Raw genomic sequence first — 15,325 nt, forward strand, 5'->3', positions numbered from 1 at the left:
TTAGAGAAGTTTAGCCAAAATACAGCTTTATCCACATGTCTTTGTTGAGCCATTTGCTGTGCATTTTTATAGTACGTTTATAGGCAGATATATTTTTAGAGGATTTAGCTAAAGTATACAACACTACAGAATCAATGGGTTTACTTTGTTCTTAACGCCAGATAGATTGTTGCCGAGAAGAGGCACTTTCTCCACTAAATATCTGCATCTGATTCTAAAATACCTTTAATAAATATCCGTGTAACCTCATCATTGCCAGACGGTAAACATACTTTTACAGAGATTAAGTTCACATAAAATAATTTCAGAGAAGCTAGCATGTGAAACATATTGCACTTGAAGAAGCACAGTTTGAAATCTGCATCACTGACTAGATTGAAACTGCATTCACAGGAGAATTACATCCCTCAATGTATTTTTGCTCTTTGAAGTAGTTCTGAGATAGAGAAAAATTTTGAATAACCATGCACCAGTGAGATGATGCATGTAGAATAGATCAAAAACTTCAATTGACTGGTCTATGCCTTAAGCAAGTTCTAGAGTGGTTAACTTGTTTCCAAAAAATGAGTGTTCCTGGGCAAAATGCAAGAGAGAGCATTTCATCATACAACTTACACTGCCTAAAATTCACATTTTGCTTATTATAAAATGGTTTCAAAGACAGAGTTATTTTTGTCTCCACCAATTTCTTAGTGAGTTTAAGGTCTGCTATAGTGTTTTTAATTATTTCCTTGATAATTTGTGGTGAACTTTCTACAAGTGAAAGAATGGAGAGATAAAAGAGTAGAGAAAGCAATATTTACAAAATTAGGGCCTGATCCAGCAAACAACTTAGGCCAAGATCCTCAAAAGTATTTAGTTGCCTAACTCTCACTGAAATCAATAGCAGTTAGGCACCTAAACACCTCTGAGGATCTGCACCTTACTTATCATAGTCTATACTACTGTGAGCAGTCTCATTAAAGTCAATCATGAAGATGTGCATGGTTGTAAGTACTACTCCTGATATTAAGTGCTTGCATGATTGTGCCTGTTTTTACATTTACGTTATCATCAGGAAATGTGAAACAGTCATGAAATATTTTCCACAAAAAGTTAGTATTAATTCATCCATATATCTGCTTGTTCTATTTAAGGAATGATTCTTGATAAATTTACATACAGACAAAGGCCCAAACATGGAAAAATTGGCAAAAGCAGCATTATCATATTCCTGTATTCTAGCCAACAGCAACCCCACACATAGCTCAAGATTTCTCTTGCTTCCGTATTTGTGCAGACAGAAAGGGTGTGTCATAGGGGTGTGTCATTACCAGGCATGGCGGTGTACTTGTAGACCACATACCCTGCCTGCTAGGGTTCACAACATCCCTCTGTGACTCTTTTCATGAAGGGTCTGAGGAATGGAGGTTCTGTTGTATCCTGATGCAGCAGACCTTCAGGGTGTACCTACCTCCCAGAAGGTAATGGGAGCAGTCAGAGTCATGGCAGGAGTCAGAGTCATGGTGATCCACATTTCTTCTTTATGTTTTTCAGTATGTACTTATGCACACATGGGAACCCGGATTTGGCACAGAATCTATATGAGCAAAATACTCCTGTCCGATTCACAGTGAAGCTCTTTGTTTCATGTTCTGCATTCATGATGTCAATGGAAATTCCCAGTGCAGAATTGGTGGAAAATAGAAAACAGAGCTCTGCAGAGCAGAATGCAGAGGGTAACTTTGTTGAAAAACATTATTTATCTTACAGGATGCTAGAAAACCTTTTAAAGTATCACTAATAAATGTCTCAGCTGATAGCAAACTCACATCTAGGAAAGCAGACTTAGAGATCAAGTCTCACCTATGGATGTGTGTTCAAATCCAGTACTGGCATTCTGGTGGTACTACAAAAGGTTGCTGCACAAATAAAAGGGCTCTTTGGATAGGATAATGAGAGTGGCGGGTTAGTGAGGGCAAGTATGTATCTCCCATTTTGCTCATTGCAAAAAGAATAGAGAATAGTTCTGGTGTCCTGACAGTTACTATGTTAAAAAAGGACAAAGTTCTGAACTCAGATGCAGGGGAGTACGTATAGGGTTAACGTCAATGCCCAGGCCTGCTCATGAGCTAATGTTAAGTACACAATCCCAATTCTGCAATCCTGGTGGTTCAAAAACTCTCACTTTCTTCAAGGAAAGTTTTGTATAAGTAATGTAGTATTGGCTTAGTAAAGGTTTTGAAGGAGCCATTGAAATTGAGTTAGTAACATGTCTGATGAAAATTAGTTGATTATGTATTTTAAACACAAGTAAAAATTATGCTTTTTTGTGATTTTTTTTTTATTTAACTGGTATACAATTTTGGCTCCTAAAGAGAGCACTGTTGCGGATTCCCAAAATTAGTGTCACACAATTACTTTTGACCCTGACTTCTGATCAGTGATTATAAAACCCACTGAGTTATTTATGTGCTCGTTTCCAGACAAAAACTCCAGAGATTTTGAAAAAGAAAATTGCTCCATGAACAATTCAGCAGCTCAACATACATGAGCAATCCTAAAGTAACAAGTCATTGAGTGTACTTGATAGAGGGAGTATTTTTTATATTTGCAACAAAACAGATTTCAGTTCCAAAATATTAATGGTTTCAAAATTGAGAGAATCGTGAAAATTCTTTGATTGTTCTTTTTCATGGAAATCAATCAAAAGTCATTTTATGAATTGTGAAAGTGTATCTTAAATACACAAACATCCAGAGTTAAGGATAAAACTCCATCCTTAACCACGGGTGCCTAAATATTTCAGCATTTAAAAGTAAGTGGGTGTGATAACAATATCACATGTGTGGCAAGACCAACACACCAGTGGATGAATTTCAGATAGAATCTCCTGGTATTTACAGTTGGTACACCAGGCTCTTAACTCTCTTTAAGGTAGTTTGTCCTGCTTTCATTCTCCTGTACTTTGATCATATCCTCCATTGAGATGAATTCCCCTATAATACATAAAACTGGCAACAGATGATGGCTTGGCTCTGGAAGAAATGTTGATGAGCAGCTGATTACTCTCTTAGCACTGACACCTTTTGTGCATGTGTGTGTGTTCGCCATTATAATTTACAAATGGGCCACAGACCTTTATTCCTTAGTTCCACTGCACTGACTAGACAAACTCTTGCACAGACAGAATTTCTAAAGCAAAGCAAAGCATGACATAAAATACACAGTGGAACTAGAAATTACAGGTACTGTTTAAGTAAACCAGATCGAGGACACAGACGTGTTCCTTATTGACATTGCCACACCTCTTCCATTGTTTACAGTTATCTCACAGGTACCTCACCCCAGGAGGGTGGAGGGTTAGTGATGGCAAGTATGTATCTCCCCACCCTTCTGTTATTTTCTTGCAAATACCCATCATAACTTCCAAACTCGGTACCCTCAGCTTTTGGCCTCTAGACGAAACCCAGGCTGAGTCTGCAGAGAAAATCCTTTGCCTGATTAATGTTACACATGAACAACTGCAATTCCTAATAAAAAACCTTTGGAGGATGGCAATAAGCATCTTTATTGCCACACTTCAGTACCTCCCTCCATATTTTAAAAGATTAAAATCCTGCAACCGTTTAAAAAAAAACTTGTCAATTCACTGAGACATTTTTTTTTAAGAGCTGATATGCCATCCAAAATGTGCAGATCCCTGCTTGCAATTTATCCCTGGCATTTTTTTCTTTTCAAGCACAAAAGAAAATATGCAATGAATCTTCTATTCTGCAGATCCTCCTCTGGCTGCTTTCCTTCTCTCTCTCTTTTTGCAGGGATCTGAACACCTTTGCTTTGTTCCACCTCCTCCTCCTACTCCCCCCCTCCAGCTGTCCATCTTACCAACCCTTGCAAATTCACTAGTTTTCGTGATCACTTTAGAATTAAGCCTCCTTCCCTAGCCACAGCACCATAGCGGGAATATATAAATAACATTTCTTGTCTGTATAAAAGCATGCTTTTTTACCTTCTGGATAGTTTGCTGGGTGACCTCCCCTTTGCCTCTCGGGCGAGCAGAAGCAAAGGCAACCGACATGGTGGGTTTTTTTAATGTGTCTATAATATATTGCTTCTAGGCTCTACTAATATTGTTATTATCTGGCTGCTATTGCTGTGCAAAGATTCTCCGCAGTGCATGGGGAGGGGAGCCAGCGCAGATGGTACAATCTGTGCCCTGCAATGAGCCAGGGGCACTGCACCAAGAGCCTGCATGCACGACTCTCGCCCTGATGCCTCTGATCCCAATGCAAGGTGGGGAGCCAGCTGCTGAGATTTGGGGAGGAGGAGTAAAGTCAACCGAGTTGTCCCCCCCTCTTCCCCTCCTCCCCTTTGATCTGCACATGGTGCGTCCCTGCTGCTGGATTTCCTGTCGCAGGCGAACAGCATCTTTCTGCCTTTGCCAAGAGCGGCCAAGTGCGTCAAGTGCGTAGGAAAAGAAGCAGGGTACGCCAAGCGCGTGGGGGAAACAGACACTATGAAAAGTCAAGTGCCTACGTCAAATGCGTATGGGAGGCAGACAGCAACTTGGTACGCCAAAGGCGTAGATATGCTGCCTGGCACTTCGGGTTGCCTGCGTTCCTCCTGCCGAAGATCCGCCTACTCATTTGGCGCAAGGGCCGCCTTCGGCGTGCAGTGTGACTGGCGCGGCTCCGGAAGCGGCGCGCGCAGGGCGGGGGATGAGTGTGCGGTTTTGAGGGAGGGAGGTTGCTGGTTCCGGGCTGGGCAGCTCGGCGGGCCGGAGTCATGAGCTACGATCGGGCCATCACCGTCTTCTCGCCGGACGGTCACCTCTTCCAGGTGGAGTACGCGCAGGAGGCGGTGAAGAAGGGCTCCACCGCGGTGAGTGAGGGCCGCGCCGCGCCGCCTGGGAATGGCCGCCGCTCCTCGGGCCCAGGGCAGCGGGGCGAGCGAGGAGGGGGTGCCCGCGGGCAGGGCTCGAGCGGGGCTGTGTGTGTGCAGAGATGGGGGTACCTGAGGGAGAAGAGGCCGGGGGCAGTAGTGGGGGGCGCCTGTGTGGAGGGAGAGGGGAGCTGGGCGGGGCTGGGGGCAGTAGTGGGGGGCCTGAGGGAGGGGGGCTGGGAGAGGTGAGGGGCGGGGGCTGGGGGCAGTAGTGGGAGGCCTGAGGGAGGGGGGCTGGGGGCAGTAGTGGGAGGCCTGAGGGAGGGGGGCTGGGAGAGGTGGGGGGCAGGGGCTGGGGGCAGTAGTGGGGGGCCTGAGGGAGGGGGGCTGGGAGAGGTGGGGGGCAGGGGCTGGGGGCAGTAGTGGGGTGCCTGACGGAGGGGGGCTGGGAGAGGTGGAGGGAAGGGGCTGGGGTCAGTAGTGGGGTGCCTGAGGGAGGGGGGCTGGGAGAGGTGGAGGGAAGGGGCTGGGGTCAGTAGTGGGGTGCCTGAGGGAGGTGGGCTGGGAGAGGTGAGGGGCGGGGGCTGGGGGCAGTAGTGGGAGGCCTGAGGGAGGGGGGCTGGGAGAGGTGGAGGGAAGGGGCTGGGGGCAGTAGTGGGGGGCCTGAGGGAGGAGGACTGGGAGAGGTGGAGGGAAGGGGCTGGGGGCAGTAGTGGGAGGCCTGAGGGAGGGGGGCTGGGAGAGGTGGGGGGCTGGGAGAGGTGGAGGGAAGGGGCTGGGGGCAGTAGTGGGGTGCCTGAGGGAGGTGGGCTGGGAGAGGTGGAGGGAAGGGGCTGGGGGCAGTAGTGGGGGGCCTGAGGGAGGGGGGCTGGGAGAGGTGGGGGGCCTGAGGGAGGGGGGCTGGGAGAGGTGGGGGGCAGGGGCTGGGAGCAGTAGTGGGGGGCGCCTGTGTGGAGGGAGAGGGGAGCTGGGAGAGGTGGGGGGCAGGGGCTGGGGGCAGTAGTGGGGGGCCTGAGGGAGGGGGGCTGAGAGAGGTGGGGGGCAGGGGCTGGGGGCAGTAGTGGGGGGCCTCAGGGAGGGGGAGGTTGGGGGTGTCTGAGGGAGCTCAGGAGTGTGGAGAGTGGATGCCTGGAGGTGTGGGGGGAATTGGGGCAGTAGTGGGGAGTAGATGCCCAGCAGTGGTTGCGTGTGGTGGGAGCATCCGCGGCAGGGTATGACACGACAGGAAGCTCCCATGAGCCAGAGCAGAGCTCGTTGTCTTGGGAAGACCTCGCACCATGACACTTTCCCTGGGACACTGGCCCTTCTGCCATTTGGCCCTTGAGACTCTGCGCCTCCCCAACCCTAAGTTGGACTGAGCTGGCATCACTGGGGGTGTCTGACCCTGCCATAACATGTGTAGTGTGGGCTGGTCTGTGTAGTAAAGCCCACTAGGCAGAGCCACTTTGGCTGTGGCTGTCTGAAAGAGAGAGCTTTAAAAAAAATGCTGGAGTTCGAAATATAATAGAAACAAGATTCCTCATCCTGGGAAGATAATTGAATGTGACTGAAATGATGTAGTATCCAATCAGTTAAATATCTCCACTCCAGAGCATAGAGTCCAACCTTGCTGCAATAATAATAAAACTCCTGACATCTGATGGGAGTTTGCCACTGTAAAGTCTGCAGGAGCCCATTGTATATGGCAAGTTACTAGAAGATTGCTGTTGGGAGCGAAGATCTTCTAGAACATAAGAATGGCCATGCTGGGTCAGACTAAAGGTCCATCTAGCCCAGGATCCTGTCTTCGGACAGTGGCCAATGCCAGGTGCTTCAGAGGGAATGAACAGAGCAGGTAATCCTTGAGTGATCCATCCCTCGGCACCCATTCCCAGCTTCTGGCAAACAGAGGCTAGGGACGCTTCAGAGCATGGTCTGATGAATTCTTCTTTCCATGCTTCTCACTTGCCATGGGGCCTTGGGCACACAACTTAACATCCATGACTCTGTTTCCTCAATTGCAAAATGGGGATAATGCCTACTTCACAATGATTAAGTGTCTGTGCTGCTTGAAAACACGAAGTGCTGTGTAAATGCAAATTGATGGTGGTGTCTGTTTGCAAACTGAAAATTATGAAACAGACATTTTTCTAAAACTGTTTTTAAAAATGAATCCCAAATGAGTTTGATTTTGCCAGAGTGTATAATACTAACCTATACAGTGACGTAGGTGTGTTTGGCACTTTACAGGTGCATTATATATAAAGGCTTTTTTGGTAAAGTACATAACCTGTATCTAAAAAATTATTTGATGACAAACTTATTTTAAACACACTGGGGAGCTTATATTTTATTGAATAGTTGTATCTGGCAGTGATACTACTACAAACGTAAGCGGGTCATTACAAGTCATTGAGGCAAATGGTGTGTGGAGAAATGAGTTCTGACAGTTGCTGCATGCCCTTTTGGCTACACACAATTTTCTACAAGATCAAACTAACTGGGCAGCATTACCCTGGGTGGGCGAGGGAGAAAGGGTGTGAAATTGTTCTAGGTGACAGGAATACCAAAAAAATTGAAGGCCTGATTCACCAGAGCACTGGACCTTGTATAGTTGTTTACACCAGTGCACAGTGGTTGCAAAACATTACCACTTTATAAAGTTCAGGGTTATTGTTTAGCAAAAAGACAATGCTGAAAAACTGTGCATCTCTTTTTAACTCCTCAGTAACAAAATATTTGCATTGGGGATGAGAATAACAAACTTCAAGCCCAAAGGAGAATTTCAGAAAGTAATGAGACTGTGGAAGTGTCCAATGTAATCTTGGCTGTAGCTCTCATTATGTGATAATCTGTAATATGGTGAAGTTGGAAAATCTATTGGATCATCATAAATCAGATTGCCAAGAAAGAACCAAATTTTCCAGTCCCCTGTGTGAAAAGCGGTGAGAATATGGCTTTAAAAAACAAACCCCTTTTCCTAACATTGGGAAAGGGGAGGTGGGGGAAGGAGTGCATAGGATGATCTGAGAGTTTGGTATATAGAAGAAGTAACATATGGATGGACTGCATTTATGGTAAGGACCATAGACTATGCAACAATCTTAGTATATTTTGGACCTGAGGAGCAATAGCTTGTATTTGGCTCTGACTTACTACTATGAATCTATAACAAGTATTCAATTACAGCAGCAACAGTGTTCTTAATTCAGCTTGGAATTAAGTATAAAGATGCAACTACGTTAGGTATAAAGTACAATTACATTATAAACACTAATGTATGCTCAGAATTATTCTGTTGCATGTTCATGATAAAGCCTCACGCTTGCTGGTACATGGGCCACTTTCTGCTGTGTTACATAAGTTAATTTCCAACTTGTTGCAGACTACAACATGAAGCAAAGCATTTGAAGCTTCAAATGGAATTAATACTTTTGTACTCATTTCAAGAAAAGTCTATGCCTGGTATAGGTCTGTTGGGTGTATCTTAACTGTCATTGGTTTTGAATGCATTGAAGGTTGGAGTACGAGGAAAAGAGATTGTTGTTCTTGGTGTGGAAAAGAAATCTATGGCGAAACTTCAGGATGAAAGAACTGTGAGGAAGATCTGCGCCCTTGATGACAATGTCTGCATGGCTTTTGCAGGTATGCAGTGTCTGACAATTAGACTATTAAATACTCATCTGTTAACCTGAAAACAGGCATTGGAATTAAAAGCTAGTTATTGGAACATTGTGATATTGCAGGGGTTCTCAAACTGGGGGTCGTGACCCCTTAGGAGGTGTCCAGGTTATTGGAAGGGGGGTCGCGAGCTGTCAGCCTCCACCGCAAACCCTGCTTTGCCTCCAGCATTTATAATGGTGTTAAATATATAAACGTGTTTTTAATTGATAAGGGGGGTTGCATCAGAGGCTTGCTATGTGAAAGGGGGGCACCAGTAGAAAAGTTTGAGAACCACGGTGAAAATAAAATTCCTTTGGACAATTGGTGGAAGGGAGAAGAGGAGGGATTGTATTTAGGTCTTTACTTATTTCCTTTGAATAAGAATGCCTAAAGAGTAATTCTGTAGAACCAGCAATTTAATGAGGAAAATGTCCTTATGTTCAGAGCTTGTGTGATGCAATGGATTAAACATGAGGCTGAAAACAGGGAATTCCTGTGTCTTAATTCCAGCTTTGGCAGAGGTGTGCATTGTGGCTGAGGGGAGGTGAACAAACAGATACAGATAAAATTATTTGATCGTCCATAAAATGGACAATGTATATGAAAAAGGCTAAATTAAAGGAACTCTCCCCGTTTGAATCTGACTTCAAGGTTAAATTTTACAAGCTATTATAAAACCAACGATCAGAAGAAAGACTAGTTTTAAATGAATTACTGCCTACAATGATTGAAGCTCTAAGAACTTGAAAGTGACTTAATTGACTTTCATTGTCCGAGCTGAGAGCAATGAAAAATAAGCAGCATAAGTAAATGACAAGTCAAAATCCTTTCACTGTCAATGTAAGTTGTTAGTAACACAACTGTTCTAAAATACTAAACAGTTGTAAATTATTACTCTTTGTACAGATATCCAAATCAGTAGGCCAAGGTATTCCTCTTTAGATTTAGACACATCTGTCACTCTTGCAAACTAACTTTTACAGTTCTTAATCCTATATATCTATTATGGCAACAGCAGCGTCAAGCTTTACCTCTAACCAGGAGGACTGGACAAGATTAATATGGATCCGTCACCTGTGCTCATTATGAGGCAGTACAGTATATAAGCAATATAGCAGAAATCTTTTTGAGGATAGACATTTTGCTAAACTGTTTCTAGTTGGTCTGCTGACACTGTCTGATAACAAATATTCTGGACACTTGTTTGAGCATTTGTCTCTAATTCGCAAGCATGAAATATTAAAACTAAAATTAAAATTTGGTTTAACATCTTAGCTACTTATAAAAAATTACTGTACCTTCATGACAAGCCGAACTAACTACATGATCTTGTCATTGTGACCCATGTCCCCTTTTTGTTACTCATCCTTCTTGTCTAAATTTAGATTCTGAGCACCCTTTGAGCAGGGACTGTCTATCTTATTTATCTATCTGGTGCCAAGTACACATTTGAGCACATAGTGAATCATATTATCATTGCAGGGCTCACAGCTGATGCCAGAATAGTGATAAATAGGGCTCGTGTGGAGTGTCAAAGCCATAGACTTACTGTGGAGGATCCTGTCACCGTGGAATACATCACACGTTACATTGCAAGCCTGAAACAGGTATATTAGACAACTCTGTACTGTGTTTCTCCATTCATTGTAAAAATATGGTGCCAGAGAATCAGTGGGTAAATAAAACCTAACTTTAGTCCAAATTCTGCTGTTACAGTAGTGAAAAGCCAGGATAACAGATTAGAATCTCTTGGTTGGATATTACTGCTGTAGCTTCAGACAAAGGGGAGAAACCGGGTATGTCATTGGTTTCTCCCAAAGATGGGCAAATCCAGAAGGTTAACTAATGCTCACTGGGACAGCATTATTGCACTTATTATGTATTAACAGTAGAAACATGCTGATCTGCCATCTTTAATTCACACAAACAGATTGGTTTCTCCAGCTTACCAAGTTTTACTAGCAGAATACTGTAGTGCAACCTATTAAGACATGTTTATAAAATACATTTAATACACTGGAACTTTTATTTATTTAAAATTAAATACAGTATCAAAATGGACAAGTAGTACCTTCCATGATGCATTTTTATTTAATCTCTTACTAATGCATTAATCTCAGTGATCTCCACTATTTAGTAAGAGTCCAGTTTATGCATAGTCCATCTTTAGTGTGAGCTCTGTTATGTATTGGAAAGGCAAAACGTGTTTACATTCTTTCCATTAAAGTTTATTTCGGATTTTTGTTTTACTGCAAGGGAATAATCTCACATGTAATTATTTTTCATTCTGACAGACACACAGATATTTAAAAAACTCGTTTTACAAGCAGCAGATCTGACTCTGTATTTCCTGTGGCCCAAATTCTTGCGAAAATAATTGGGCAAGGAATGCAGGATTGGGCCTCTATCCTGACAGAGCTGGAATGTGGGTGCTCTTTAACATTGTGAAGCAACACCAGCTATGGAGTAGCCTACTTCTCATCAGAGTATTTAAATTCTGAGAGTCTTGGGATCTTGGCAGCTATTGGGCTTATCACAAAAGTTACTGTTCTGTAAGAATTATCATGTTTCAGCTTCACTTCCATGTCTTTTTGGTTTTTTTTAAATGGGTTTTCTAAGCCTTCATGTCAGTACAGCTTGGTAAAGCTGCTTTTTTGCATTCTTTCTGTGACCATCACATCTGCTAATCAATTTACACAAGGTTACATTCCTAGATACCTCTGAATGCCTTAATGTGAAACAAGAACAACAATATTTCACTTTTTTTTTAATGTGGTAGTAGTAAATTCAGAAGTATCTAAGAGAGGCTGTTATTTTGGAACCATCCTCTTACATGCTTTAGTTTATCGGTGACCTGCAGTACAAGAAATATTATCTTGAAACCACAACAAGGGGAGAAAAGGTCCCAGTAACAAATAAGAAATACGATAAACTTTCTATGTAACTTTTGTACAACTACTACTTTTAGAAATCCATATGTGTTGTAGAGAAGTTTCTGAAATAAACTCTGTCTTGATTCTCATCAGCGATATACTCAAAGTAATGGCCGCAGACCTTTTGGGATCTCTGCCCTTATTGTGGGATTTGACTTCGATGGAACTCCCAGGCTCTATCAGACTGATCCTTCTGGCACTTACCATGCTTGGAAGGTGAGTTGACTCTTTCTACTGGCTGAGATTAAATGAAATGTCATTCAGCAGCTAATTTATCCTCTGGGGAGATCATATCTTGTTGGGAGATGGACTTGGTAGTTCTTATACCAGGGGTAGGCAACCTATGGCACGTGTGCCAAAGGCAGCACATGAACTGGTTTTCAGTGGCACTCAAACTGCCCGGTTCCTGGCCACTGGGGGCAGGGGAGAGCTCTGCATTTTAATTTAATTTTAAATGAAACTTTAGTTATATATTATAGACTTATAGAAAGAGCCCTTCTAAAAACATTAAAATGTATGACTGGCACGCAAAACCTTAAATTAGAGTGAATAACTGAAGACTCGGCACACCACTTCTGAAAGGTTGCTGTCCCTCGTCTTATACTATGTGGTCTGAGAGCCAGTGGAGAGCTGTCTGTTGACATGGTGCTAGCTTGCCAGCTGCAAAAACGTTCTAAGACAGCAACAAATATATTAGTGTGGATGTTAGGTGACTACAAATAGGATGGAGATGGTCTGCCCAACTGTGAATGGGAGCGAAAATGTCCATTAGACCGAAAAATGTCTGTTCAAATGCGGTCAAGGTGCAGAAAAGTTTGAATACCCCATATCTAATAGGTTTCTTTCATCTCTATGATACTATGTGAATTGTAAGATTTTATCTTCTGCCTAATAATGTCAGCAAAAATGATCACACTTCGGTAAAATAACAAAAGTTAGTACCAACTACATACTGTGCATGTTTATGCCCACTTTTTTAATATGTATAAAACACTTGATTTTCATATTTCCCCCCCCTTCCCCTCCGTATTAGAGTTGAGACTTAAAAGTAGTGACCAAAGTTTAGTAGGGCTAGCAGCACATAGGATAAAACTTTACTTTGGAAATCTTACCCCATTCTCCTGAAAACGCACACGTGCTTATGTGTCATTGAAGTACCTTTCAACGCTTTTTTTTTTTATAGTGATTTGGCTTCACTTGTTTTTTATTGTGGGTGAGTGGCAATGATCTTCTGAATGGTTATTAATCCAGTCTTGGGATCATTATATGCACAACAGGGTATGCAGTCTGTTGGGTATTTGCATCATTTTCTGTTAGTATTTTCTCGGTGAAATGTACTTTAAAAAGTATTAAATCCTCCCAAACTTGTTCTACCCTTTTCTGCAATTATTCTAGGCTAATGCCATTGGGAGAGGAGCCAAGTCTGTGCGTGAATTCCTGGAGAAAAACTATACTGATGAAGCCATTGAAACAGATGATCTGACCATTAAACTTGTCATCAAGGCTCTTCTTGAAGTAAGTCTGATTCAACAACCTGCTGACAGTTTCCTCTGTCTGTGTGCTTGTGTGTGTGTGTGTATATATAATGCTGCTGTTTCTCAAGTATACCCAGTTCATTCACCATAAGTCACCCATGACTTCTAGAATTTATCAAAAATGGTATTTTCCATTATAGTCTGAGGACACTAGATACTGGCTGTAGGATTGAGCTATAAAAGACTTCTTAAACAACCGATTATTACCAGGACTATATGTAATAATCTACCAGTTTCCTTGTGAAGAATAATTTTTTTAAAAATCAGACTTAAGCTTTGGATATTGGCACACACATTCATTCTGAACATACTTAAACAATGTGCACTAGCTGATTCCTTGTGTTCTGTTGTATGCACTTAGAACTTGAGCTAAGTGAATAAGCCTACAATTCACAGTGCTTTGGACTTTTAATTGGTGGAAGCGTACATAATCTACGCACTGAGTTGGAGAAGAGTTCATTAGACTGAAGAGGCTTATTATTTTGCAGTGCTAATCTTTGTAATGAAATACACAGCTCTCTGAGCTCATGGAAAGAGAAATTTAAAGTTCCCATCAGTGACTCGCTTAGGGAGACTTAATCAGAATTAATATCTGGAATAGAATTTCTCATTCTAAACCTTTCAACTTTTTGACTACTTCAGGTTGTGCAATCAGGTGGGAAAAACATTGAGCTGGCCGTTATGAGAAGAGATCAGCCACTCAAGGTAACTGTTGTTGTTTCAATAATATTGTTCACCTTCACTACTCCTCTGATTGTTTCTGTACTGCTCTCCATGTAGAACTCCGATTGACTTCTACAGCAGCTCTCCATTCAGGGCAGATGCAGAATTGTATTTCTAACTAATACGAAGGCAAAAGAAGCTTCCAAAACAGCTTGGCATGTTCAGAGTATTTGTGTTTGCTTACAGACAGACACTCACCCCTGCACAATATTACAGTATTGACTTAATTTTCTCATCAGAAGTAGATCTTTCACATTCCAGTAAAGTCTGTTGGTATCTTAAGGGTCACCTATGTTTGTTTTTTTTTAAGATTTTAAGTCCTGAAGAAATTGAGAAGTATGTTGCTGAAATTGAAAAAGAAAAGGAAGAGAATGAAAAGAAAAAACAGAAGAAAACATCATGATGACTGAAATCCAGTTGCATAGCTGCTTGTTTTTAATTCAAATCATGGGTTATTCTGTATAGAGATGTAGGCATTCCATTTATTCATACTGTGCCCTCTGAGACCTACAATAAACCTACTGATTTTTTTTAAGCTTTTTATTTTAAATAAATCTACTTGTTCCTTGGATTTTAAACTAGGCTCATGCAGCTGGTTACAATAGAGTGATAGTAATCTATTAAAGGGCACAAAGGTATCTTCACACCTTTCTTATTTATAATCTCTTGAACCCTGCCATTGATGTTCTTGTTCAATAGTTATTTCCCACCATCACTCCTGCAAACTGGCTTGCTCATAATCCTAGATTGCTATCTCATAGCATAATTATAAAGCCATAACAGACAGGTCCCAATGCAGTGGTTCTTTTTCTCATTTGACAATACTCCTAATTTTACAAAAGTTCCTCGTACGTGGTAATATAAATTAAAGTCACACTTGACAGTCATTTCTATAATAAAAACAGTCAGCTAGGCTGAATAGATTTAGCTGCTGTATCAGCAGAGCAGGCACTGTAACACTTCAGTGTTGTGAAAGCATGTAACATGCTAGAGTGAGCTTATGTGGTAGATTTGACCCTCATTTTGAGATAATGCAAGTTCTACTTATCTGAATGTGACTTGGAGTAAACAAGCGACTATCCTGAACTGCCTGTTAGTGGATGTATAGACCAATAATAGCGTTTCTGGATTTAAATAGCTGCAAACGTTTTTTTGCACATGATGCAATAACAAGCATCAACCATGTTCCAGAGATTGAGTCTCAGTTACTTAAGGCCAGTCAGTCTCTACTTCTGAAAGGGAGCTGAGATTTTCCTCTAGTTTCTTACTACTCTTCCCTCCTGTCTATTCCCACTGTAGTTCCAGCAGCGTTCATATAGTCTGCTCAACTTTTCAGGCCAAGTGTCCACTTTTTCCATTCTTGTACAAGCTCAGCTTAGTTATATCCTCTGCCCTTCTGAAAACAGTGTCCTGAGAAATGATATAACGTGATGTTGAATGTCCATGTGTGCAGCCACCACCCATCAAAACCATGCCATCATCCTTTATGAAAGCAGCTTATTACACAGGCTAATGAGCAATCATTGCTGTGTCCCTCAATCTGCTAAGTACCTAATGCAGCCCTGGAATGAAACGTGTGTTTAAACAAAGTCTGTAGTCACAGGTGACAAGGTGGACTGAATGAAATAT

General features: G+C 42.3%; 2 protein-coding genes across 2 annotated transcripts in view; one reads left to right on the forward strand and one right to left on the reverse strand.

Annotated features, from left to right (window-relative positions):
* The window catches only part of SS18L1 (SS18L1 subunit of BAF chromatin remodeling complex), a 29,818-nt gene extending 25,477 nt beyond the window's left edge, over positions 1-4,341 (reverse strand). Inside the window, exon 1 of the mRNA XM_030533376.1 lies at positions 3,992-4,341. Within this exon, the coding sequence (XP_030389236.1) occupies positions 3,992-4,060 (69 nt within the window). The 5' untranslated portion in view covers positions 4,061-4,341. The remainder of the gene's footprint in view (positions 1-3,991) is intronic.
* A 330-nt stretch (positions 4,342-4,671) lies between these two features.
* On the forward strand, positions 4,672-14,226 carry PSMA7 (proteasome subunit alpha 7). Its single transcript, XM_030532912.1, has 7 exons — positions 4,672-4,863; positions 8,361-8,487; positions 9,988-10,112; positions 11,532-11,654; positions 12,834-12,953; positions 13,616-13,678; positions 14,007-14,226. The coding sequence occupies exons 1-7, from the start codon at positions 4,768-4,770 to the stop codon at positions 14,097-14,099; spliced, it is 747 nt and encodes a 248-aa protein (XP_030388772.1). The 5' UTR covers positions 4,672-4,767; the 3' UTR covers positions 14,100-14,226.
* Positions 14,227-15,325: the final 1,099 nt, after the last annotated feature.

This window comes from Gopherus evgoodei, chromosome 14 (assembly GCF_007399415.2).
Source record: "Gopherus evgoodei ecotype Sinaloan lineage chromosome 14, rGopEvg1_v1.p, whole genome shotgun sequence".
NCBI lineage: Eukaryota > Metazoa > Chordata > Testudines > Testudinidae > Gopherus > Gopherus evgoodei.

Excerpts from the sequence above, each read along its gene's own strand:
- PSMA7 (XM_030532912.1), top strand. The coding sequence starts at position 4,768 with ATGAGCTACGATCGGGCCATCACCGTCTTCTCGCCGGACGGTCACCTC. Across the intron at positions 10,113-11,531 it reads ACATTGCAAGCCTGAAACAG|CGATATACTCAAAGTAATGG; the intron begins GTATATTAGACA and ends GATTCTCATCAG. Across the intron at positions 13,679-14,006 it reads GAAGAGATCAGCCACTCAAG|ATTTTAAGTCCTGAAGAAAT; the intron begins GTAACTGTTGTT and ends TTTTTTTTTAAG.